The sequence below is a fragment of the Pipistrellus kuhlii genome, unplaced genomic scaffold (genome assembly GCF_014108245.1).
Source record: "Pipistrellus kuhlii isolate mPipKuh1 unplaced genomic scaffold, mPipKuh1.p scaffold_m20_p_21, whole genome shotgun sequence".
Lineage (NCBI taxonomy): Eukaryota > Metazoa > Chordata > Mammalia > Chiroptera > Vespertilionidae > Pipistrellus > Pipistrellus kuhlii.
In genome coordinates this window covers 412295-436620 of record NW_023425520.1, presented here as the reverse complement: position 1 = coordinate 436620, position 24326 = coordinate 412295, and the positions used below count along the sequence as shown (strand labels likewise).

The window sequence follows — 24326 nt, the reverse complement described above, 5'->3', positions numbered from 1 at the left end:
TCCCTTCTCTCTTGCACCCCACCTGTCTCTGCCAGCCAGTGCCAATGGCTTTATCGGAGGCTGCTAGGGCCTGGGCTGTCTGCTGGGCCCAGATTAGCCTCTGCAGGGGCCAGGTTTCCCTCTCCACCCCCATCGGGCCCAGCATCTGCCTGGTGCCTGCTGCCCCCAACACCCTGTGCCCGAGGCCTGGAGGGCTCTGACTCTACTTGTGCCCAGAACCTTCCCACCCGAAATGGGCCACTTTAACCCCACAACTGCACCACACCTCCCCCAGCTCACTCCAGCCCCCCCATGAAGTGTCCTCCCCGAGTCTGGGTTCTTCATGGTGGCCAGTGGGTCCCCAAGTTTCAGTCCTGGCTCACCACCGCTCACACTGTAGCCCCAGGCAGGTGGGTTCGCTTCTCGGTTTCCCTATTCCACCCGGTCAGGTTCCGGTAGAGTCAGTGGGATCATCTACCTCACATTCCCTGAAAACAGCAGGTGCCCAGTACATGTCCGGTGGAGACGGAATAGCCCTCCGCACCCGTGTCCACTCCCTGTTGGACTGTGCTTCCTTGGCACCTGGTCCATAGTGGCTCCAGCAAAGCCAGCTGACTCCCCAGGGCCCCCTGGGGGGCTGGGCCACACCCCCTGCAGGTCAGTGCCGGCAGGACTGGTGCAGACGTCCTCAGGCTCCGGCTCAGGAGACTGCCCGGCTAGGAAGATGATGGGGCTTGACTCACCTTAACCCCCCTATCCATTCTGGGGACCCAGGCCAGGTGTCCACCTCCCATATTGTGACTATGAGTGTCCCCCAACTACACACAACACGCAGCAACTGGCTGGGTCCTGCTTTATTAAGAACCGGCAAGGACCCCTCTCCCTGCTGCTCTGAGCCCACCGGGGGCCTGGGGAGAGTTAGGGGCCAGGGAACCGGAGGACGCCCTGGGCTCCCTAAGCTCCAATCAGGGAGAAAGCAGGCAGCAGCCACCCCTGTCCAGACAGTCTGGGTGGGACGGGCCCCTGGCCGCTCAGCCCAATCAGCTCTGGCTCCTGTTCTCCAAGAGGCACAATGAGACCGGCCTGCCTGGATGGTGTGGAGGTGGCGGCCACACAATGGCCAAGATTGTGGGGTCTGGTGGTGGGCAGGGCCATCACCCGCAGTCTGAGGGGGCCACGGGTGGCCACCGGCATGGGGAGCTCTGGGCTGCCTGGTCTGGGGCGCCAGGCTGGGGAGGCAGGGGCGGGGGAAGTGGGTGTATGGCTTGGGTGATGAGGCCAGGCAAGGCCTGCAGGGAGGTGCCCAGCGCATCCAGGCGGCTCTCCAGGGCAGCCAGGCGGGCCTCCAGGTCCTCGTGCTGGGCGTGCAGCTCGGACATGAGGTCGTACATGGCATTCTGGGTCTGCGAGCGACAGGTGGGAGAGAAGAGGCTGAGCGAGACAGGGACACACACACACACACACACAGATAACTGCAACTGTGAGGACACCCCCAGCCCTGCAGGTGTTCTGCTGGATCCCAGGAAATGGTGGGAGAATAGGTGAGGGACAGACAAGTTAAATGACAGCTGGGCCAGCAGGCCTGGGAACGGCCAAGGGCTGCACTGGGGAGGGGTGGATGTGACCAGAGCCGCACTGAGGATTGAACTGGCCACCTAGCACATACAGTAGACTAGGGATTGGACAGGGGTCTGGAGGGAGGTGAGGATCTGACCCAATCACAGACCCAGGAACACGACTGCCATAATCGCTGTTATGATAGGCGACAGGTGTCCCCACCACCTTTACGACTCCCCACAGGGCAGCCAGCACGGGCCAGTTCTGCTGATCAGGATCCACTCTGGCCACCAGGTGGCGCTAGAACACAGCTCTGCGTCTCTAACCCCAGCTCTCAGAGACCAGACCCGCAGGCGAGGCCCCGAGTTTGCCGCCCCTCCTAGGCTTTGGAGGGGAGCCTGCAGGGGCGGGTCTGGCTGAGGGGGACAAACACCCCAACCACTCGCTCCGCGGGAGAGAAATAGGATGAGGCGCCGATTACATACCTGCAGACTCTCCCAGCCTCTCCACACCTCTGCCCTCCACCCATTCTTGGGTTCCCAGCAGGCTGACCCCACGGCGGGTAGGGGAGGGGGAATGGGAAAGGACAAACACCTCGGAGCCTTCCTAGGGCCACTGACCTTCACCCCAGCCTGCCTCAGGAACCACAGTCCCCAGGGTCAGAGGGTAATATCTGGAGGCATCCAACACTGGGGTGGTTCCTTTTGGCCCTCTCTGAGATTTAAAAAAAATTGTTTTAAACGTAGGATATACAGGGTGTCCCCCAAAATGTATACACACTTTGAATAATGAATTTCAATGGGTTAAATCTGAAAAGAAAGAAACATCACTGAGCTATTGGCTGTAAAGTGTGGGACACCCTCTATATTTTATTTTTGCCAGAGAAATACAAATTAAATTAGCAACCTTGGAAAGGAAAGCAGAAAAATTTGATTGGAAAACATTTTAACCTTGTTTAATTAAAAAAATTAGAAACCCATATAATCCAATCTAATTAAAGACTGAATCCAAAGAAGCTTTTGTAAAATGTATTTTGAGAGTATATCGCCATGATTACAAGGTTTAAAATTTTAAAAATTCAAATCTCAATCATTTGTGCTAAAGAAGTGTAATATGGACCATTCAAATTATAATTCCTAGTATCTGAGTTTTTCCAAGGTATTTTATATTTATAGCTATAATTTCATATGACATCAAATTAATTGGCCAATGATTTTTATATTCTCTTAGGGTTATGCTCTAGTATCTACTACCAATTGAATTATTTATTTTTAAAACATGTTTTTATTGGCTTCAGAGAGGAAGGGAGAAGGGAAGATAGAAGCATCAATGATGAGAATGATCAATTGGTGCCTCCTGAATGCCCCCTGCTGGGGATCAAGCTTGCAGCCAGTCATGTGCCTGATGCTCAACCACTCACTGAGCCACACCAGCTGGGCTGAATTATTTCTTCAGGGTTCTAGAATGTATTTTCCTCTGTAACGTTCCCTTCCAAATTAATTTGATGTAGGTTAATATTAAATCACTTTGTGATCTCTTGAAATGAGGGAGAGAGCGAGTCCACAATGAGCTGGGTATAAGAAGTGAAATAGAATAGGACTTAACATCTTTTAAAGATAACATTAAAGTAACCTCTAACTGATAATTGATTAGGGAGTGGGACCAACAGGCAAAGCTCACACATGAACTATTTATGAAGTATGCCACATTGTCAGGAGAAGTTCTGAATAGTGTGAGAACATTCTAAGAGAAAAGCAGGAAAGAGGGGAGGACTTGATGTCTGAACCAACAAATAGATCCATTTATAACACAAACTGACTGGACTGAGCTGTGGAATCAACTTTAATTTCCTAAAAGGTGTTTAGCTTTCTGTTGGGGCTATTATTTGAATTTATACCCGCAGCGAAAATACCACATCATCAATTTTGCCCATATAGATGATTTCCTTATATATTAATTAAAAACAAAACAAAACACTAGCCTGGCAGGCTTGGCTCAGTGGTTGAGCATCAACCTATGAACCAGGAGGTTCCCAGTCAGGGCACATGCCCAGGTTGTGGGCTCAATTCCAGTAGGGGGCATGTAGGGGGCATGCAGGCGGCACAGATCAGTGATTTTCTCTTATCATTGATGTTCCTATCTCTCCACCTCTCCCTTCCTCTCTGAAGTCAATAAAAGTATATTTAAAAAAAATAAAACTATTGCCGATGTAAAGAGTAGCCTTTGCAGATATAGATTCCCGGAGTTCCTCACACAGTCAGAGCTTCTTTCACCATGGACCTTGCAGACGGGGCTGCTGTGCCCTGGTGGCTCATATGCCCTGTGTCACCTGCTGGTATCACCTGCCTGCCCTGAGAACCCAGTGCTGCCCCTCCCTCCACAGGAGCTGTGCCCAGTCCTTTACTGAAATGCCCCCTTTCTCCCCAACCAGCCCAGACTGGCCCAGGGAGCCATCCCACCTGGCCCCCCCCTTGCTCACCTTGGCCAGCTCTGCGAGTGAGTTGGCCTGGTCGTTCAGCTTTCCCTGCTCAATCTTCACACTCCGGAGCCTGGGGACCGGCGGGTGGGTGGGGTTGTGTGGAGGATGCATTGTTGGGGGGATGGGGAGTCCCTCATGCACTTGCCCCACCCAGGACATGCAGTGGGGAGATGAGGTGGGAGTTGGGGTCAGGCCCCCTGCAGCCCATTCCCTCCCCACGGCAGGGCCTGGGCGGCAGCTCAGCCACTGCCCAACGTGACCACCGTCTGGCCATGTGCATCCTCCAGGAGCTGCCCCCGGGATGCACCCTGACCCATGACCATCATGCACCCCTGACCCGCAGGAGAAGACTTACTTCTGAGCTCTGGCAGGACCCGGGGGAGCAGAGAGAAATCACAGGGCAATTTTAATCTCAGCACCACGGGGCGGCTCATGCCCAGTGCTGCCCTCCTCCCACATGCTGACCCCTGGGCCCAGGGGCTGTTGCCCTTGCTCTGCAGAGGGGCTCAGCTTCTGAGAGGGCAGTGCCGGCCCCTCAGGGGTGCGTCCGTCCTCTGCCCCCTCCCTCGAGCAGTACCCACCCAGCCCTGGCCAGGACAAACTCAGCTGCCCTCCCGCTGCAACTCTGCTGTCTGCCAGCCTGTGCCAGGCACCTGGACCCAGAGGTGACTGTTAGTCCAGTAAACTACCCCCATGATGGTTCCTAAGGGGGAAACTGAGGCTCAGAGTGGCAAAGCCAATGGCTGGTAAAACCCCGCGGGATCTGATCAGCCTCTCTGCCCTTGGCCTCCACTAGCTGCCGAGACGTGGGGGATGGCCTGTGTGTCCGCGCCTTCCTCTCCCAGCCTCTGTGGTTAAACTGGGCCGGGGGAGTGGTTCCAAGTAAGACTCTTCATCACTGGCTCAAACTCCGCCTCAGGGCCCACCATGCTGAGCCTGCCAGGGTCCCCAGACCCGGCCCTCGGTCTGGAGAACAGAGGCGAATACAGCCGGCCCCAGAGGCTGCGAGGAGCCCTGCCGGCCTTCCCCGGAGAGTCACAGGGGTTGGCTGGTGTTCCCACAAGAGATACACTGAAGTCCCCTAGGAGCTCAGTATGTGACCTGCTTCCCCAGGCTAAGATGAGCCGCTGGGGGGATTACTGTATCATTATTAATATTAATTGGTGTCTTCATACAAAAGGGGAAGTCTGTACACAGACAGGCACAGATGGAGGACAACACGAAGACGCAGGAAGAACGCCACGCGGAAACGGACTGCTGGAGCGACGCATCTGCCGGCTAAGGAACGGGGACGCTGCCAGCAGCCAGGAGAGACCTGGAACAGATCCTCCCCTGGCACCTTCATGGGAACACGGCCCTGCTGACACCTTGGTTTTGGTCTTCTGGCCTCAGGACGGTGACCATAAATTCTGCTGTTTCACATCACCCACTTACTACCGCAGGCCAGGGAGACACCCCCCCCACCCCCACCCCGCTCCTCTGAGACCCCATCTTCCTTGTCACGGGCTTTGCAGACAGCGCCCCCTCGTGGGGCTCCCTCACGTGGGCAGAGCAGACCTCCCCTCTCCCAGGCACTGTGCTCCTCCCGGCCTCCTTGCCTCCCCTCAGCCTGGGGGCCCTCCTTGGTGTGCCAGCCTGCCTCTCAGCTTCCAACTCAAATCCCATCCGCCCTCCCAGCTCCCATTCACACTCGCTCGACTTCATCATCTGTTCTTGCAGGGCTATTGCTTTGGGTGGGGGTGGGGGTGGGGGTGCAAGGGAATCTAAAGGTGATTGAAACAGTCCTGCCCCAGACAAATGGTCACAAATAATTCACCGAGCAGGCGCCTTCTCCCCAGCCCTGGCTGTCCTCAATTCTCATACTCCTACCTTCCCCAAAGAACTTTCTGGAACATCCCCTAGGGCAAGATCCAGGGCCGAGCCACATCTAGTGTCCCCCACACCGGCTGGTGCAGGAAATGCTTGTGGAACTAACAATTCCAGTTCCTATATTTAGAAAATGCTGTGCGGCTGTCAGGCACAGGTGAGTCATCTGGTCATCCCAGCTGTGTTAGATCAATATCACCCGAGTTACCATCATCTCCTCCTTACAGATAAGATACGTGGAGCAGTGCGTCACCGGCCCAGGCCCCCCTGTTAGGTGGAAGGGACCAGACTGGGAACCAGTGGTCCACTAACAACTGTGGAAGAGTCAGCAAGGAGAGCTCCCTGCCCTCAAGGGTCTCAAAGCCTGTGAGGAGGTAGGACTAACACCTGGGCACAGTGGGAGACCAGCTCCTCTCCCTGGTTTTAGATGGTGGTGGAAGTGGAGGCAGAGAGCAGGGGCCGGGGGGGGGGGGGGGGGGGGAGGTGGACGCTATGTGCTACCAAGAGATGGTTCTGTGCTGGGGCCTATGCCAGGCATTTCTGCATATCATCTCCTTTAGACCTCCAAAGTCCTGGGAGTATGGATTATTGTCACTAGAAAGCATCCCAATTATGACAGCAAACACAATACACGTAAATGGACTAAACTCTCCAGTTAAAAGACAAGGATGGTAAGCAGCACAAGAAAACGTTTGGGGTGATGGATCTGTTCATTATTTGATGGTAGTTTCGTGGGTGTGCACATAGGTTAACACTCGTCAAACTGTACACTTTAATAGGTGCGGTTGTCTGTATGTCAATTATACCCCAATAAAGCTGTTTTTAAAAAAGAGGTAAACATGAGGGAACGGAATTAAGAAATAAAAGCCCAGCTGGTGAGCTTCCTCTCCCATGACCTGCCTCTCCCTGGTAAGCGGCCATTCTCCTTTCCATTCTCCTTTCCTTCCGGAAGCCCAGGCTCAGGGCCGTCCTCTATCCCGCCTCCCCGTCCTCCTGCTCACACTGGCATTCTCTGTGCTGCCTCTGGTTATGGCTGAGTCGGTCGCCCTCCTGCCGTCCTAGCTCACATCCTCACACTGCTCATCTCTCTCTCTGACCCGAGTCTGGCCTGCGGCTCCTGGGGCAGGAGCCCTCGCACCCGCCGGGGAGAACGACTGGTGAATGGGTTTTCTCATGATGAGACCTGGGAACTCTCTTCCGAGAGGCTCCCTCTGAAAAGTGCCCAAGAGCATGTTTCCACTCTTTTACACCAGGTGCCACGTGGCCCCACCCCACAGAATCGGGAGCTGTTTAAATTCTAGACAGGGAGCCAAAACTGGTTTGGCTCAGTGGATAGATAGAGCATCAGCCTGCGAACTGAAAGGTCCCAGGTTCGATTCCAGTCAAGGACATGTACCTTGGTTGCGGGCACATCCCTAGTGGGGGGGGCGTGCAAGAGGCAGCTGATCGATGATTCTCATCGATGTTTCTAACTCTCTATCCCTCTCTCTTCCTCTCTGTAAAAATATTAATAAAACATATTTAAAAAATAAATTCTGGATGCTGGCTCATGCATCCTATATAAAATGTGGTTAGTCCAAATAAAAACATACTGTGAGTGTAAAATACATGATGGACTTTGAAGATTTAGTACAAAAAACTTTATAAAATATTTCAGTGATTTAAAAAAAACTTAATAGCCGAGACCGGTTTGGCTCAATGGATAGAGCGTCAGCTTGGGGATTGAAGGGTCCCGGGTTCAATTCCGGTCAAGGGCATGTACCTTGGTTGCGGGCATATCCCCAGTAGGGGGTGTGCAAGAGGCAGCTGATCGATGACTCTCTCATTGATGTTTCTAACTCTCTATCTCTCTCCATTCCTCTCTGTACAAAATCAATAAAATATATTAAAAAATAAATAAAAAATAAAAAATAAACTTAATAACATGCTAAAATAATAATAATTTGGATACACTAAATAAATATATTAATTTTATTTTACTTGCTCCCTTTTGCTATTTTTTTTTTTTTTTTTAATGTGGCTGCTAAGCAATGTGACATTGTACATGTAGCTCATAGGATGTTTTGAGTGGACAGTCCCTGGCATTTCATATCTGTGAGCCAAGCCTGGCCAGGTGCCCGTTTTGGAAAATCATGCACAGACACGCCCGCTCACCTCCACGGCGTTCCCGGGACAGGTGATCTGGGCCACGACGCCTGAAATGTCTACTGTCTGGCTCTTTACCGAAAACGTGCCAACTCTGGACTCACCAGAGGACCTTAAGCCTGAGCCCAGACTAACCGCAGACTGCAGTGTACCTGGTGCTGGGTGTGGCCAAAGAGCAGCCAAGGATCAGAACTACTTGAATGAGTAATTCTCAGGACGAAGGGACAAAAGAGGAAACTAAGTAGTTTCTCATTATTCCACATGAGCTTATAGATCCGGCCACAAATTCCGAGCTTCCTGCTAAAGCCAAAGGGGACATTGCTTCAGTGTCTAGGGGTAGAGTCCTTCGGGCTATTCCAGGGAATAAAACATGCTTCCTGCCATGTGTGCTGGATGGACTGCATGCCTTACCACAGGTGATGTCCCTGGGTGATTGCTGGGCCCTTCATCTCTCTCCCTGGACCATGCCAACTACCCATCCCACAGAAGATGCTGGCCCCAGCCCCCTGGCCACCTAGGCTGTCCGGCCTGGCCCTCGGCCTCCTCCCGCGGGGGGCGGGTGTCACGCTGCCTCCGCCGGGGCGGGCACAGAACCGTGGTGGGAAAGGTGCTGGACTTACTGATGGATGGCTTGGAGGAACTTACGCTGGTGTTTCCGAACCCGGGCGTAGTCTGGCTTCCTCACCAGCCTGGTGTGTTTGTAGATGAGCCACGTCTCCCTGAGAACGTTAGCAGCGGCGTTTTTCACCTGGGCCGGAGAGAGCATTCCCTGTTTCGCACGCGGGAAACGGAGGCACAGCGAGGCCAGCCCGCCACGGCCAGCTCGTAACCTGCACGTGGCTGCCTGGTCCCATCACTCCTGCCTCTCACTGCACAGCCCGCAGCGGGCGGCGGCTGGCACACGTGGACCCCTGCGGCCTTCCCCGCGGCTCTGGGCACGCTGCCGGGCGACCTGGTGAATGGCAGAGCCCAGGGCAGTGCTGGCACAAGCAGGGCAGCGTGGGGACCGGTGGGCACATGGGTGTGCCTATAACGTGCAGAAGGAGGGCGGGAGGGTCTGCCCTTGATGATCAGGAGGCTGGCATAATGGGGGCTGTGATGGGGCTGGCATCCTTACCCGCTTGGTGAGCTGTGTGTCCATCATGAAGTTGTGCACGTGCTTCTCTGCCTTGGTGAGCTCCAGCTTCCGGGCCACCACAGCCACCACGAGCGCCGTGCAGCCAGCCCCCTGCGTGAGGAGGGGGGAGCACATCAGCACCCTGCTTCCTGCGGGCCCCCGGCCAGAGCAGGACACGCTCCCTCCTCCAGGAAGCCTGCCCTGGGCCCGCCTCGGACTTCACCCTCCGCGCCTGCAGCGCTGGCACAGAGCTCGCTGGCTCCCGGCCCATGTGCTCTATCCATCCAGTGTCCGGGGTGTCCCACCGAGGAGCGCACTTTATCCCAACAACTCCGTCCTCATCTCCACTGGACAGAGCGGGATCCGAGGCTCGGAGACAAGAAAGCGACAAGGAACAGCAGGGTCTGCAGGCGAGTTTGGGGCCGAGGACCATGGAAGTGGGAGGATTTAGAATCTGTCGGGGCTTTGGGTCTGGGTATTGGGGACCGAGGCTGGGCTAACAGTTGCTGACAGTGCGAAGGGGAAGGGAAGCGTGGGAAAGGGCCGGCCAGCCTAGCACAGCGGGGCACCTGCAGGGGGGAGAGGAATGCCCAGGTCCCAGCAGGTAGGGGGGGGGGGGGAGAGGAATGCCCAGGTCCCAGCAGGTAGGGGGGAGGGGAGAGGAATGCCCAGGTCCCAGCAGGTAGGGGGGAGGGGGGAGGAATGCCCAGGTCCCAGCAGGTAGGGGGGAGGGGGGAGGAATGCCCAGGTCCCAGCAGGTGTGGGGGGGTGCCTCCTCATGGGGTTCCCTGGTGGATCCACTCTCCTCAGGGTGCCCTTAGCAGCAGCCCAGCCAGGAAAGGAGGTCGCTTGGGGGCTGCTGGGAGGGGCCGGGGGCAGGAGTGAGGCGCCAAGGAGGAGGGAAGGGCAGGAAAGGGAGGGGCAGCAAAAAGCAACACAGGAGGAAGAAAGCAGGGGGGGGGGGAGGTTCTGTCACTGAGAAGTGGGGTCCAGGGAGCCTAGGACACTCAGGAGGTGCCATCAGCCTCAAAAGTGGCCAGGAAGCGGGCGGCAGGGCAGGCGATGGAGCCAGAAGTTGGTTGTCGGCCTGTGCTGGAGGCTGTCCCTGGTGTCCTGCCCGCAGCTGCTGAGTACCGGGTGGGAGGAGGGAGAAACCCCGGCGAGGGCCCTGAGGGCTGGGGCTGGGGGTGTGGCTGGCACAGGTTCCCTTTTTCTCAGGGTAGGGGGGGGGAGGGAAACGCTTATGGGGAGGAGTGGACAAGGTCCAGGGACACTGTCAAACTCTCCTGGCTGGGCCAACACGCCCGGCTTACCCTCCAAGGAAACCCGATGAGGGATGAGGGCTCCCGACCAGGGCAAGGCCGTTAGAGGACTCACGAGGCTCCTCGGAAAACGCTGTGATTGGGGGCAAAGCAGCGCCCGGACACCTGTCCGTGCACGCTGCCCGGCGAGGAAGAACGGTGACCGCGCTGCCCCACGGCACAGCTGCCCACAGCAGGAGGAGGCTCAGAGGAAGCCCGCCGGGACAGCAAGTTCAAGAACAGGGAAACGTGCCGAAACCGGTGTGTGTGCTGGGGCGAGGGCTGGGAGTGTGCTGTTGGCTGGACATGAAACTGGTTAGGCTCAGTGGATAGAGCGTCAGCCTATGGCCTGAAAGGTCCCAGGTTTGATTCCGGCCAAGGGCATGTACCTTGTTTGCGGGCACATCCCCGGTAGGGCGTGTGCAGGAGGCAGCTGATCCATGTTTCTCTCTTATGGATGTTTCTAACCTCTATCCCTCTCTCTTTCTCTCTGTAAAAAATCAATAAAATATATTTTAAAAAAAGAGCAGGGAAACGCGTGGTTGGCGGGACAGTGGGAGGGGCTGAGTCTGTGAGCAGTGACCGGGAGGGATGCACTGGGCACAGAGGGGACAGGAGAGAGCCAACAGAGCAGCTAAAGGGACCCGGGCATGACCGTGTGTGTGTGTGTGTGTGTGTGTACGTGTGTGTGTGCGTGTGTGTGTGTGTGTGTGTGTGTGTGTGTGTGTGCTGGGGCGAGGGCTGGGAGTGTGCTGTTGGCTGGACATGAAACTGGTTTTCTGGAAGGAGCTGCGTCCCGGAGGAGAGAACACAGCTTTTCCCTTCCACTGAGGGTTTTCTGGTTAAAGCTCACGTATGTGTTTTTGTTTATTTAGAAAGTCCATTTGCTGGCGGTGGAGGTGGGGGGGAAGGGGGACGGAGAGGGGGGGTTGTGGCTGATCTTTACTTTCCCTTCCTCTGTCACAAAACAACGTAAGTAAGCACGTGTGCACGATGCCCTTTCCCACCGGAGGGCGCTCAGCTCGGCCAGGAGGCGGGGTGCGGGGTGCAGGGCTTGGGGAAGGCCTGGTGGGGAGGCAGGAAGGGGGGGCGCCTGGTGGGAAGGCAGGAGGAAGCGGCCCTCCAAGCAGGAGGGAGGGAGAAGGGAAGGCGAACAGAGCAGCTGAGCTTCAGGCTTAAAGAGACGGTGACCCCTGGAGACAAGGCGTCCAGAAGGGGCTGTGGGAGCCTCTGCAGGAGAAAAGGACGCGGTGGAGGGGGTGGCGCCACGTTTTTGCAAGAACAAACGCTTGTCTGTGTGGTACAGCTTGTGCCGTGACCTCCCTGCCGGGGTGTGTGTGTGTGTGTGTGTGTGTGTGGAAGGGCCGGCCTTACCATGATGCCGGTGAGCAGGCACACGCCCTTCCCGCAGTAGGTGTGCGGCACCATGTCTCCGTAGCCAATGGAGAGGAAGGTGATGGAGATGAGCCACATGGCCCCCAGGAAGTTGCTGGTCACTTCCTGTTTGTCGTGGTACCTGGGGAGAGCAGGGAGGGCTGGTCAGCGGCACGGTCCCTCCTCCTCCATCACACCCCCGGGGCCGTGTCTAGGATCAGAGAGCCGCCCGCCCCAGGGCTCACAGGGATAAAGGCGGATTGCAGGGGGGAGGGGTGCTTCCGGGACAGAGCGCACCCAGATCCTCCCCCCGGCTCCCTGTCACCCTCCTTCCTTCACACACCAAAGCCGCTGCTCGGGACATCTGCCCTCCTGGCCCTGGGCACGGAGCAGAGAGGGGCCAGGTGAGGGTATGTCCACGTGTGTCCACACATGTCCACCGGAACCTTTCCCACGGACAGACACACAGACAGGCGCGGACACGTGGCCATGGGCACCGGGAGCAGCAGGGCGGTGAGGATTCACGTCAGAAATCAGGAAGGACTTCCCTAGCTGGCCAGCCCTGAGGGAGGGTCTGTGGGGAGATGGGGCTGAAGAATCAGGCTCCGGGACTCGGGTGAAGAAGGGATATTAATGTGTGGAGGGCAGCACCAGCCACCCCAACCCCATGTCTGGGTTGATCTGGGGGTAAGGAGAGCAGGGACGGCATACTTAGCCCTGGGGGGAGCTTGGGGCCTAACTTTTGATGTGTGTGTGTGTGGGTGTGGGGGGGTCTCAGGCCCCAAGGCCTTGCAAAGCACCTGCTTTGTCCCCATCGCAGACTATGAACAGGTTCTACCTGGGTCAGCCTGGGCTGGGGGCCCTGCAGCTGGTTCTCTGGGCCTGGGGGCAGCTCAAGGTTCTGCTCTAGGCCAGCCCCCAGCCTGCAAAGCCCCTCCAGCTTGCGGGAGCCCTTTCCAACTAAACCCTCCTTAGCTGGCCTCAGGCCCTCTGAAACCCCGCCCGCGGTGAAGACCTCCTTTGAAAGGGTTCGAGGTCAGAGGCCATAGTGGCACAAAGGAGGGGGGCCCTCACTGTGGGGTGTAAGGGGGCGGGGTGGGGGGGAAGGCTGTTTAGGTAGATGGGGCGGGGCCAGGGGTTCAGGTGGGGAGGAGATGGAAGGGAAGCCCAGTGGGAGCGGCAGGGATGGGGGCCGTCACAGCAGGTCTGGTGTTCGGCAGTCTCCGCCCCACTGGGGGGCTCCTGTGATGTTTGCTGGGTGCAGGGGACAGAAACTGACCCCCAATTTTCACTGAAGTACCTGAACCCCAACCTGCCTCAGCCTCCACCTCTGGGGAGACCAGCACCCCCAACTCAGGAGGCAGGAGGGGGGCTCTCTAGCCATGGGTGGGTGCTGCAGAACCCCAGGACCAGGGAGGGGGCATGCGGGAGGTGAGGTAGGGGTGGGACAGAGCCGTGGGGTGGAGGGACGCAGGCAAAGGAGTTTCAAGCAGCGATATGGGCTCAGAATTTAGGGTTGGCTGCCCCCCTCCCCACCCCCACCCGGGACCCCCGGAATGACCCAGCCTGGACCTCAGGGATGCCTGAGGAGGGATACCTCTCTCATTCCCAGGCCTTGGTCCTGAGCCTGCCCTGAGGGTGGGGAATGGGCTGTGGGAACTGACATTGGGGCATATCAGGGGTCCAAGGAGCCCCGTGTGATCCCCCCGGTGGTAAGCCTTGATGACAAGGAGGGGGGCTTGAAGGGGTGGGGACTGAGGTCCTTGGGGGCAAGTCCAGCCCAGGGCCCCTCCCCCAGGAAGCCCAATCATAGCACCGCCTAACACTGACCCTCCGGAGCCTCCCGGACGAGGCAGAGGCAGCAGAGACCCCGCCCGAACAGGCGCCCCTCGGCCCGAGAGCCCAGCAGAGCCCCTCCCGCCGGGGTCCCCGGGGTTGGCAGAGACCGGAAGCAGGCTCTCAGGAATGTCCCTTTGCCCCTGGGAGCCTCGGTTTCCTCGTCTGTAACTTGGGTTGATGGCTGCCTTCGTCCAGGACTGTTGAGAACAAAACCCAAGTAGGGATCCGAAAGGCTGGGCCAGTGTCCTCCACCCCAGACTCCGGATCCCTGGGTCAGCTGCCCAAACAAGGTGCTAGAGCTCAGCCCTTTTCCTCCCCACACCTTGGCAAAGGCCCCGAGGGCCCCAAGTGGGCAGAAGCTGAGACTGGCCTGCCTCCCACGGTCCTGAGCCTAACTCAACCCTACCTGCCCCTCACCCCCATGGGCTCCTGCCAGTCCTGGCCACCCTGCCTCCCCTCCCCAGGCCCGCCCTCTCGGCAGCTAATCTTAAATTCCTCACGGCAGCATGGTGGCAGCACTCCGCACACACAGCTTGGCCAAGGCTGGGACTCACATGTTTCCCCTACAGTCCAGCGGGGCAGGCAGAGGGGAGAAGGAGAGCAGGTTAAACTGGGGGAGAGACGGGCAGCTGGGCAAGCCCCCAGCTCCTCTGCCTCCACTGCCTGGGCCAGAGGTCAGAGGCCAGCTGCCCCCAGAGCAGAGGGGCATGAGTCCCCCCCGGAGGAGAGTGGGAGGAAGGGGGCTGGGGAAGCAGGGGGTGTGGGTCAGGGGTGGTTGGGGACACAAGGCTGGAGTCCCAGGGTTATGGACAGTCGCTGAGGCCAGGAACTGGACAGGGGAGGGTGGGGGAGATCAAGGGGATGAAAGAGATGCTGGAGGAGCCCTTGGGTCACTGAAGCCATGGATGGGTCTGGGGTCATCAGGGTCAGGGTCAGGGTCAGGAGGATGGATGGATGGGGTTGCTAGGGGAGCTCTGGGCACTGAAATAACGGGTGGGGCTCACTGGGATGAGGGGGACAGAAGCGATGGCTGGGGGAGCCGGTCACTGACATCATGGGTGGGCCCGGCGCTCCCCGGGCCAGGGGCTGGGGGGAGGCGCACCTCTCGCAGACGCGCACGGTCCAGGCGGCGATGATCCAGGAGGAGATGCTGAAGACCAGCAGCACGGTGCCGGGGCAGATGGTCATGAGCGTCTTCATGACGAAGCGCGTGTTGAAGGTGATCTTGTTGAGCGCGCCGATGCTGCGGGAGGAGGCGTCCGTGAAGATCTTGCTGTGCAGCAGCATGACGCGGCCCAGCAGGTAGAGGCGCAGGAACATGGGCACGGACAGCAGCACGTCCACGTCGGCCTCGGCCGCCGCCGGCGCGTAGGTGAAGGCCAGGCGCGCCGTCCAGGTGAAGCGGTAGTGGCCGGGCACCGGGTGGATGGCGCACACGGCCAGCTCCAGCGAGATGAGCAGCACGCGCTCGCACGTCATGGCGATGCGCCAGTCGTCCGCCCCGTTGTCCACCATGAACAGCTGCGGGGGGGAGGGCGGGCGGGTGGGCGGCGGGGTCTCACACACACATCCGAGCCCCCAGCTTGCAAGACCCGCGGGGGAAACCCCTCCCACCCGGCTTTTACCACAAACACGCCTCCCAGGCTAAACCCCTTCCATCCCAGAGGTTTGGCCACACTCCAAACTAAACGTGGGGCCGGGGGTCCACAAAAGGTTAACCACAGGAGGACCGGGACCCAGCAATCCCAATCCTAAGTGGGGTCCACAAGAGAAATGAAAACAGACGCTGGAACCAATTCCTGTGCACACACAGCCACAGCAGCTCTGTTCACACCACCCGAGGTGGGAACACCAGCATCCATCAGAGGAAGAGGGTGAACAAAATGGAGAGTTTCTCAGCCACGAAGCGGGTAAGGCACTGGCACACCCCACCGTGTGGGTGACCCTGGAAACATCAGGCTGAGGGACAGAGGCCAGGCACTCAGGCCTCTCCCAGGGTCCAGGGCCCACGCTGCCACTCCGTGGGACTGGAAGGTGGAGCATTCGGCCCAGAGGATTCTTCTCGAGCCTTCAGAGCTCATGGAATCTGCCTTGCTGGCGCTGAGACTCGATTGGAACCCATGCCCTTTGCTTCTTTTGGATTTTCCCTCTTGGAAGAGGAATGTCTGTCCTGTGCCTGTGCCAGCACTTGTCTGAGTCACTCCTGGGGAAGAAGCTTACCTTAATCTAACCCAGATCTCACTTAGATGATTTAAAAAAAAAAAAAAAAATATATATATATATATATATATATATATATATATAGTATTGATTTTTCACAGAGAGGAAGGGGGAGGGACAGAGAGCTAGAAACATCGCTGAGAGAGAAACATCGATCAACACCCCCTGCTGGGGATGTGCCCGCAACCAAGGTACATGCCCTTGACCGGAATGGAACCTGGGACCCTTCAGTCTGCAGGCCGATGCTCTATCCACTGAGCCAAACCTGTTAGGGCACTTAGATGATATTTAAATGAGACTTTGGACTTGATGCTGAAACAGGGGATATTGGGACGGAATGAGTGCATTTTGCATGGGAGAAGGACATGAATTTGGGGGATGGGCCATCTGTTATGGGCTGAATCTTGTCCCCTCGAAATTCCTATGTTGAAGCCCTAACTCTCAACGTGACTGTATTTGGAGACAGGGCCTTAAAGAGGTGATTAAGGTTACATGAGGTCAGAAGGGGGTGTGTCCTTTTAAGAGGAAGGGCCCTGGCTGGGTGGCTCAGTTGGTTGGAGTGCCATCCTGTACACTAGGTGGTTTGGGTTTGGTCCCCGGTCAGGATGTGTGTGAGCGGCAACCCGTCGATGTTTCTCACATAGATGGTTGTTTCTCTCTCTCTAAAAATCAAATCTTCATGTAAGAATTAAAATCTAAAAGAAGAAGAGGAAGAGACACTGGGAATACATGCACACAGGGAAGAGGCCTGTGAGGACACAGTGAGACAGTGGCTGCCTGCAAGCCAAGGAGAGAGGCCTCCCCAGGACCCAGTCCTACCAGCACTGATCTTGGATTTGCAGCCTCCAGAACTGTGAGAAAATAAGCTTCTGTTTGCTGAAGCCACTCAGCTGTGCAAACCTCCTTCTTTCTTTTTATGGCTGAATACCAAATAAGTGAATATTATATAAATAGAATAATATAATATGTTAATAATACAATGAGCCCTAGACCGTTTGGCTCAGTGGCTAGAGTGTCGGCCTGTGGACTAAAGGATCCAGGTTCGATTCCAGTCAAGGGCACGTACCTCAGCTGCAGGCTTGATTCCTGGCCCTGGTGAGGGCTTGTGAGGGAGGAAACCAATCAATGTGTCTCTCTCACTCTGATGTTCCCCTCTGTCTCTCCCCCTCCCCTGCACTCTCTCTAAAAAAAAATCAATGGGAAAATATCCTTAGGTGAGGATTAACAACAACAAAATAATAATACAACGAATAGCAATTCCACTGTATGAACAGACCTTTTGGTTTATCCATATACCTGATAACAGCTAGGTACCTGACTTCCCACTTTCTGCTGTTGTGAAGAGGGCTGTTATGAACATTTGCGTGCACGTTTTTGCATGGATGTTTTTGTTTCTCTTGGATCTACACCTAGGAGTGGATTTGCCGGATCATTTGGTAACTAACTCTGTGAGTAACTGTTTGAGGAGCTGCCAGACTGTTGTTCCCAATGGCTGTAGCCTCCGAACGGCTTCCTCTCAGCTCAGTTGTCACTGTCCCCTCCTCTGCTGCCCTCAGCCACACCCAGGGCCCTCCCTGTGTGCCAGACCCTGGTGTCTCCATCGACACCTGCACATGGTGCAGCCCAGGCAGGATTTCCTCCACCCATTTCCTGCCAGACTGCCAGGGGTCAGAGGCCAGATCTGACATCCTTTGGTGTCCCTGGGGCCTGGCACAGGGGATGTCCGCCCTCCGGGGGCACACCTGCCTGACATGCCCTGAGCCGGACTCAAGCCGGGCCTGGTTTTGATTAATCCCCCCAAAAAGAACGAACTCCCTGGCATGGGACAAATCCTTTAAATGTAGGGTCCGATGGAATTCGAAAGGAGCCTGGTGCTCATCACACTGGTTTCCACCATGTAAACCCTCCGAAGACTCCACATGGGCCCTGTGTGCTAGCTCTCAGCTCATCCCCACTTCCCACCCTGCGCTCCGACCGACCCTTTCTCAAATAACCAATAAAAAGTAAAACATAGACGCTCGTTCTAGGAAACGTCAGAGTTGTCAAAAAGGTGTGCCTTCCCGGAGATCCTTTTCTATAAGGAAGCTATTGGTCCTCATGCTTAGAGGCTGGGGCTCCAGGTGGCTGGTGTGGAGGGAGAGGGGGTACCCCAGCCCAGCTGGGCACTGACCTGGATTTCCCGGGCATGGTAGAGGATAACCAGACCCAGCAGGATGACTGTGGAGAGGCTGATGAGGCATTTGAGTGCAAATGAGTACAGGGACTCCTGGGCAGAGAGAGAGCAAACAGCAGGACGATGCTGAGAGGGGTGGAGGGGGGCGGCCCTCTGACCCTCACACCTGGCTCTTCGCTCAGAAAGCGGCACTCCTGCCCTTACTCTTTAGCCTGAGCTTAGAGTAAGATGGGTTAGTGCTTCACAGTTTGTAAGGCCGGGCTTCATGTGGGTACGGTACTTCAGAACGTATAAGGCCTGGCCTCCTGCAGGCTCAGTATGCCAGGGGTTATAAGGCTTAGCCTCACACGGACATACACTTCAGAGTTTATAGGGCCTGTTCTCACAGGCACAGCATCTCGCCGTTACAGGCAGACAGCCCTGACCACTCTGTCCTCACACACCCTCAGGCAGCGCTAAGGGACCACAGCCCGGCTCATATCCGGGCCCCAACTGCTGGGGGGGGGGGGGGCTCTTTCCCTGCTCTCCACCCAGGCCTCGTCTGAGCTCCCCCAGCCCAGGCATATCTGGGGGACATCCCCTACCCACCATGAGCCAGGGTATGGCCCTTGGTGCAAGCGGGGGAATGGACTCGAGTCTCTGGCCCCCATCTGCAGTCTCCCTCCACCCCAGGAAGTGGGCACAGCAAGAGCCCCAGGAGCCCCCCATCTCCCATCTCCGGGGTCCCCTGTTCCCCCCATCCTCCTCTCCTGGGGCGACGTGCCCTGATTCCATGCCCGAGGGATGACGGGGAGCCAGGGGTGCCAGGCAGAGCCTCTCTGAGGTGCTGGGTAGGGCTTCCCTGCGGTGCCAGGGAGAAGGGCCATGCCTACCTTAGTGTAGACCCCCCAGGACAGCTCCGTCTCTGTCACCATGACAACGATGCCAAACATGCCAAAGATGAGGGCGTAGTCACTGAGGCGCTTCCGCTTCTCGAAGAGCACCCGCCGGTGGCCCAGGCGGTGGCCCACGTTGGGGGGCCTCCGGGAGCCCCGCTGCCCCCCCACCTCATCCTCCTCCTCGTCTTCCTCCTCCTCCTGGTCCTGGGAATGCCCGCGCGGGCTGCCGGGTGAGGGCCCGCCAAGCTCGTTCTTGGCCACCACGACCTGGAGGCCCGGACTGTGTGGGGGCTGCAGGGGGCAGCTGGCCTCGGCGTCTGGAGGGTCTCGGGTCAGGGCCCCCAGCCCGCCTCCCAGCGGCCGCCCCCCGCAGCCATTGTGGCTGTGGTTGTTCATGACTATGTGGGTGCCGGGGTTGGGCTCACGGCAGGCTGCCTGGGGCCCGGCATGGCTCAGCAGCGGGGCTCCCACGCTGACCTGCAGGGGCATAAGGGACACGGTCATACCACCTGAGCAGGGGGCCCGGGACCACGCTCAAACCCTCTAACCCTCTCGTGGCTCCCCAGTGTCACTGCCTAAAAACCAACTTTCCCCCCCCCCCCTCCCGTGGCCAGGAGGCCCCCTGGGGTCCCATTCCCACACCATTCGTCCCCCTCACTCTCCCCAGAAGCACTCCCTTCCAGAAACACTGGCCTCCCTCTCACCTATCCCAGCCAGCGTGGCCCTGCCTCAGGGCCTTTGCATGTGCTGTGCCCTCCGCCTGGAAAACCCTCCATCTGACCTTTGCCAGCTAACTCCCTGGGTCTCCCAGTTCATAGACAGTGCCTAGCACACAGCCACTGCCCAGGAAGCACTTGTGTGTGCCCTGAGCTTGACTGGCAGGGGTGCCTGGGAGGAGAGGTCATGCGGGTACAGACGGGAGGTGATTCCAACCTGGGCTAGTCTCCCATTGACCGTCAGGCTCATGGCCGATGTAACCTCACTTCCCTGAGCCTCCAATTCCTCCCCTCAAGTTGGTCCAAAGCCTTCACACACTTACGCAGGTGCAGGCTCTGGCTGGGGTCACATCAGGGACTGAGGCTGGGGCTATAGAGACCCCCGCTCCCTCCTGCCTGGGTGGAGGGAGGTCAGTGACCTCCAGATTCCAGGACTTAACCCTAAGATCCCAGAATGGAATCTGTAGGGCCTGTGGGATATGCTCAGCCTGGCCCGGTGACACCGGGCCAGCCTCAGTTTCCCCGCCAGGCCGAAGAGCAGATGGATTGTGCCACATCCTCAGATATTGCCCCAGCATAGGGCAGCACTGTGGGTGTCATGTGCAAGCACAGGGACTTCCGCAATCCTGTCTGCTGGGTCCTGACTCGCCAGACCTACCCCAGCCTACTCTCTAAGCTAGGGGTGTCGAACTCAATCAGAGAAGGGGCCAAAATCTAAAATCCAGCCTAAATCGCGGGCCGAATGGTTTACTGAACAGTCATAAACTGTCATTGTGATGGAAACACAGCAGAGTGCAGTAATGACAGCGCGGTGCGGGCCACATTGCAAGGCCTGGCGGGACGGATTTGGCCCGCAGGCCTTGTGTTTAACACATGTGCTCTAAGCCTTGCAGCCACCTGCTGTCCCTCCATCAACGTTTCTCAGCCATCTTCACTGCTTATATGGGCTGGTCTCCTACAGGCCCAGCACGTCACAGTTTATAAGGCTGTTCCCCACCCCCAATCAATTACATGCTGGTCTCTATATTTCACACAAATTTTCTCTTAAATCTTCTAAATACCCCCAAGAAGAGGGTCCTGGGATTTGGCCAGTTTTATAGATGGGGAAACGGAGGCACTGTGCTGTGATGGGACTATCTCCTTACAGGGGAGACTCTGGACCACGCTGCCTGGTTGACATTCTGCCAACAAGCCTGGCAGCAGTGGGCAGCGTGCCAAGCATGGTCCCCTTGGAAAAGGCCAAGCCAGCACGCACTGGGGGACTGGGAGAGGGACGGTGTGCACGGACAGGACATCTCCCCGGCCCTGGAACCATGCTCTGGGGGTGACAGGTGCAGAAACTGCCTTGTCAGGACATGCCAAGATAAGCCGTGCTGCTGGGAGGACACAGGCGACCTCTGCCAGAGCCCTTGGCATCCCAGGACCCCTGTGTCCTTGCCCGGTGCCCCCAGACTGCATATGCCCCGCTCCCTGTGTGCCCCAGGTGCTGGTACCAGCACTCAGAAGGGCAAGGGACATTCCTGCCATGGTCAGTGACCGCATGAGTCTTAGGACATGTTCCTCCCTCACCGCTACCACCCATCACATCAATCGGGCTGTGGCCACCTGTGGCCTGCCACTTCCCAATGTGTAAGGCCTGGCCGTCTGCAAGCCTGGCATTTCACGGTATATAAGGCTGACCTTGGTCCTGATCTGTGTGTGTGTGACTCACAAACACTGGGGTGTTACTCTCCTCCTGGGCTGTGGGACATTCCCCCGTCATCACCATCAGAGACCTGCCACCCTAAGGGCTTTTGGCTGCTAGGTGGGTCTGAGAGCTTGTCAGCAGAGCAGCCCCAGACTTGCCTGGGAGAACAGGAAACCCAGGCATTCCTCTCCCCATCCTTCCGGAAAGTGCAGATCCTTTCTGGGGGTTCTGGGGGAACAGGCAGGAGAGGTGGGAGGCCTGGCAGACAGGACCAGGAGGGGGTGGGGGCCCGCAGACGACCTTCGGAAATGCACCGGTGAAGATGCAATTTGGGGATGTGACTCAGCCACACAACACACAGGCCAAATCCAGACATTTGTCGGCCACGCTGCTCCCTGCCTGGCAGCTGAGTCCTAAGGTGCCCGGGGCCGAGTGAGAGTGGGGGCGTGGGCTGCCATGCGAGCAGAGGGTGGAGGCACCCCGTCATGTTGACATGCCCCTCGTGCTTACTGTGGGCTGAGCCCTTTATCAGAACGATCACATCTAATCTCCATCGCCACTCGGCAAGGCAGGAGGCATCCCTGACCCCTTTTACAGACAGGAGACAAGGCTCAGAGAGTGTCAGTACCTTGCCCAAGGTCACACAGCCAGGAAGGGCAGGAGCTAAGTCAGTGCCAACTGGGGGAGGGGGGTATGGGGGGGCGGTGGGTGGCAAGATCTGCCTGGCTCCCTCTTGATGAGCTGCCACCTGGAGAGCCAGCCCGGCCCTATCCTGAGGGCCCCAGAGCGCAGGGCAGAGGCATGATGGGTGCCCATGCCCTCCCGTGACCTCCGAGGAAACAGAACGACGAGGTGGTTTGCCTGAGATCCCACAGGAGGAGGAGCAGTGCTTCTCTGAAGGCTGAGCGGGACCAGAGGGACTGGGGACAAGAGGCTTCCCCTTCCCAGGTAACCCCCCCCCCACTGCAACCTGGACCTAAAGCTGGGGTCCCTAGACCCCTCAGGGATTCCCAAAGACCCAAGAGGCCCTCTGAAACCAGGGGCAAGGTTGGGACATCCATTAAAGAGTGTTTTGTGTTTTGTTTTTTTAGTGAAGTCTCTCAAGTTCTCCATGGAGCTCCCCTAAATGGCGAGTAACACCCTATGGGCTGCATTCGGTCTTGAGGGGTCCTGGAATGGCCCAAATTGTCAAATGTGCCTGGAGCTTGAGCCTTCCATGCGCTGAGGGCCAGGGTAGGAGGGTGAGCAGAGCTCCCTTCCACACCATCCGGAGACACTGTGGGGACCCGGTGAGCCACACGGGCCCGGGGGCGCCCAGGAAGGCTCTGGAGGGACTGAAGAAGGCGGGCAGGCAGCGGGAAGCAGGTGCTCTGCCACTCAAAAGGAAGACAAAGAAACCCAGCAGCCCCCAAAGGCACTCACAGGAACCTCCCACAAAGGACAGGCTGGGCGCAGGAGCTGCCCAGAGGGACCTCCAGCGTCCCGGCCAGGGTGAAGCCACCTCCTCAGCTGCCTCGTCAGGAAAGCCGCATCTTGGTGTCCGCCCATCAGGGTGGGTGGCCAGGTCTCATGTGGACCATCTTAGCACCTGCCACCGTGCTGCTGCTCAGCACCAAGCTTTGTCCTTCCCAGGCGGACCAGGTGGAGGGGCCCCCGACACCTCAGGTCCCACGGCAGAGCCCCCTGTGAGGCACAATGCCCACCACGCTGTCTCCAGAAACCACGGCCGGGAGCACATGGCGGAACCTTCTGGGATGTGTGGACAAGTTGAGGGTTGTGTGTCCCTGTGGAGGGTGGGGACGGGCCCCCTCTCCCATCCCAGCACTCGGGGGCCCTAACTCTGCAGGGTGGACAGGACTCGCTCGCCCTCCCTCCCCATGGACTGCCCAGCACCGGTGCAGTGAGGTGCTGGCGGGCTGCCGGGTCCCTCAGGCATTCCCCCATCACCTCCATCAGGGACCTGCCAGCAGCCAGCAGGGTGCAATTAGCCTCCCCTGCCCTCCCCAGGCTGCTCCACCAGCGCCCTCCACGCTGCTCCATCTCCACCAGCTCCTCTCGCTCAGCCCCAACCTCCAGCGCTCACATGTATGGGCCACCCACCCTCCAGGGGAGCGGGCAGTGCCTGTGGGGGTGCTCCAATCTCTGTCCAAGGAGAGCTGGGCTTGCCGACCCCCGCCGTGCTGCCCCTGACTGCTGTGCTGGATCCAGGAGCCAGCAGCGAGGTCTCCTGACTCCCACTCCCAAGTCAGTCCCGGGTCACTGCCTCCGCCCTGAGGACACCCCCACCGTATGGATGGAGTTTGGAGACTCACCCCCCAAAGAGAACCCAGCACCCGCCCCATCCGGGATGGGGGTCCGGGACTCGCCATTCAGCCTGGCCGTGCACAGACACACATGCCCTTCCCCGTGTCCCCAGCCCCGAACCGCGTCCCCCGCCCGGACGTGGCTCCCTCCCCCGGCGCCCCTGCCATCCTACCCCGTACCTGCGGGGCTCGGCTCGGGCGAGCGGTGGAGGCTGGAGGAGACAGCGTCCCGCGTGGACAAGGACCCGCAGGACGGGGCCGGGGCCGGGGCCGGGGCCGGGGTCTCGGCGGGGCCGGGCAGCGGCTGCGGGACGGTGGGCCCGGAGGCGGCGGGGCGGGGGGAGGCGGCGGCGACGGCGGCGGCGGCGGCGACAGCGGGAGCATCCCCCGCCGCCCGGTGCACCGGCGGGGCCGGGGGGCGGTGAGCGCCCGCCCGGGCCCGGAGAGGAGGGGGCGGTGCGACGCGGGCGGTGCAGCCCATTGGCTAAGCCCGATTGGACCCGCCCCCAGCGACCCCGCAAGCCCCGCCCGCATTTAAAGATCCCTGATTCCCGGTGCTCGGTTTCCCCCTCCCCCCGCCAGCGCTCGGCGGCGGCTCCTCAAACTCGCCCTCTTGCACGCGCGACAGACAGAGGGGACACTAGCCTAACCACTACACCAGTCGCTGACAGGCCTCAGGAACCCCTAGCCAC

The 24326-nt window shown here is 58.4% G+C and overlaps 1 protein-coding gene across 11 annotated transcripts; it reads right to left on the bottom strand.

Annotated features, from left to right (window-relative positions):
• Positions 1 to 663: 663 nt before the first annotated feature.
• KCNN1 (potassium calcium-activated channel subfamily N member 1) lies at positions 664 to 24064 on the bottom strand. 11 transcript variants are annotated; one of them, XM_036449999.2, is made up of 11 exons: positions 23815 to 24062; positions 18923 to 19405; positions 18048 to 18143; positions 14760 to 15178; positions 14212 to 14220; positions 11819 to 11960; positions 9144 to 9254; positions 8647 to 8774; positions 4371 to 4379; positions 4016 to 4085; positions 985 to 1382 (listed from the first exon to the last, which is right to left on the bottom strand). In XM_036449999.2, exons 1-11 carry the CDS (start codon positions 24016 to 24018, stop codon positions 1134 to 1136), a joined length of 1920 nt encoding a protein of 639 aa, XP_036305892.1. In that variant the 5' UTR covers positions 24019 to 24062; the 3' UTR covers positions 985 to 1133. The 11 variants fall into 11 exon arrangements, 8 of the variants coding, with proteins under 8 accessions (XP_045441763.1, XP_045441764.1, XP_045441765.1 ...); XR_004990152.2 differs by having other exon boundaries at positions 1246 to 1382; positions 8672 to 8774; positions 23815 to 24064; XM_036450001.2 differs by lacking the exon at positions 4371 to 4379 and having other exon boundaries at positions 23815 to 24063.
• Between the last annotated feature and the right edge of the window lie 262 nt (positions 24065 to 24326).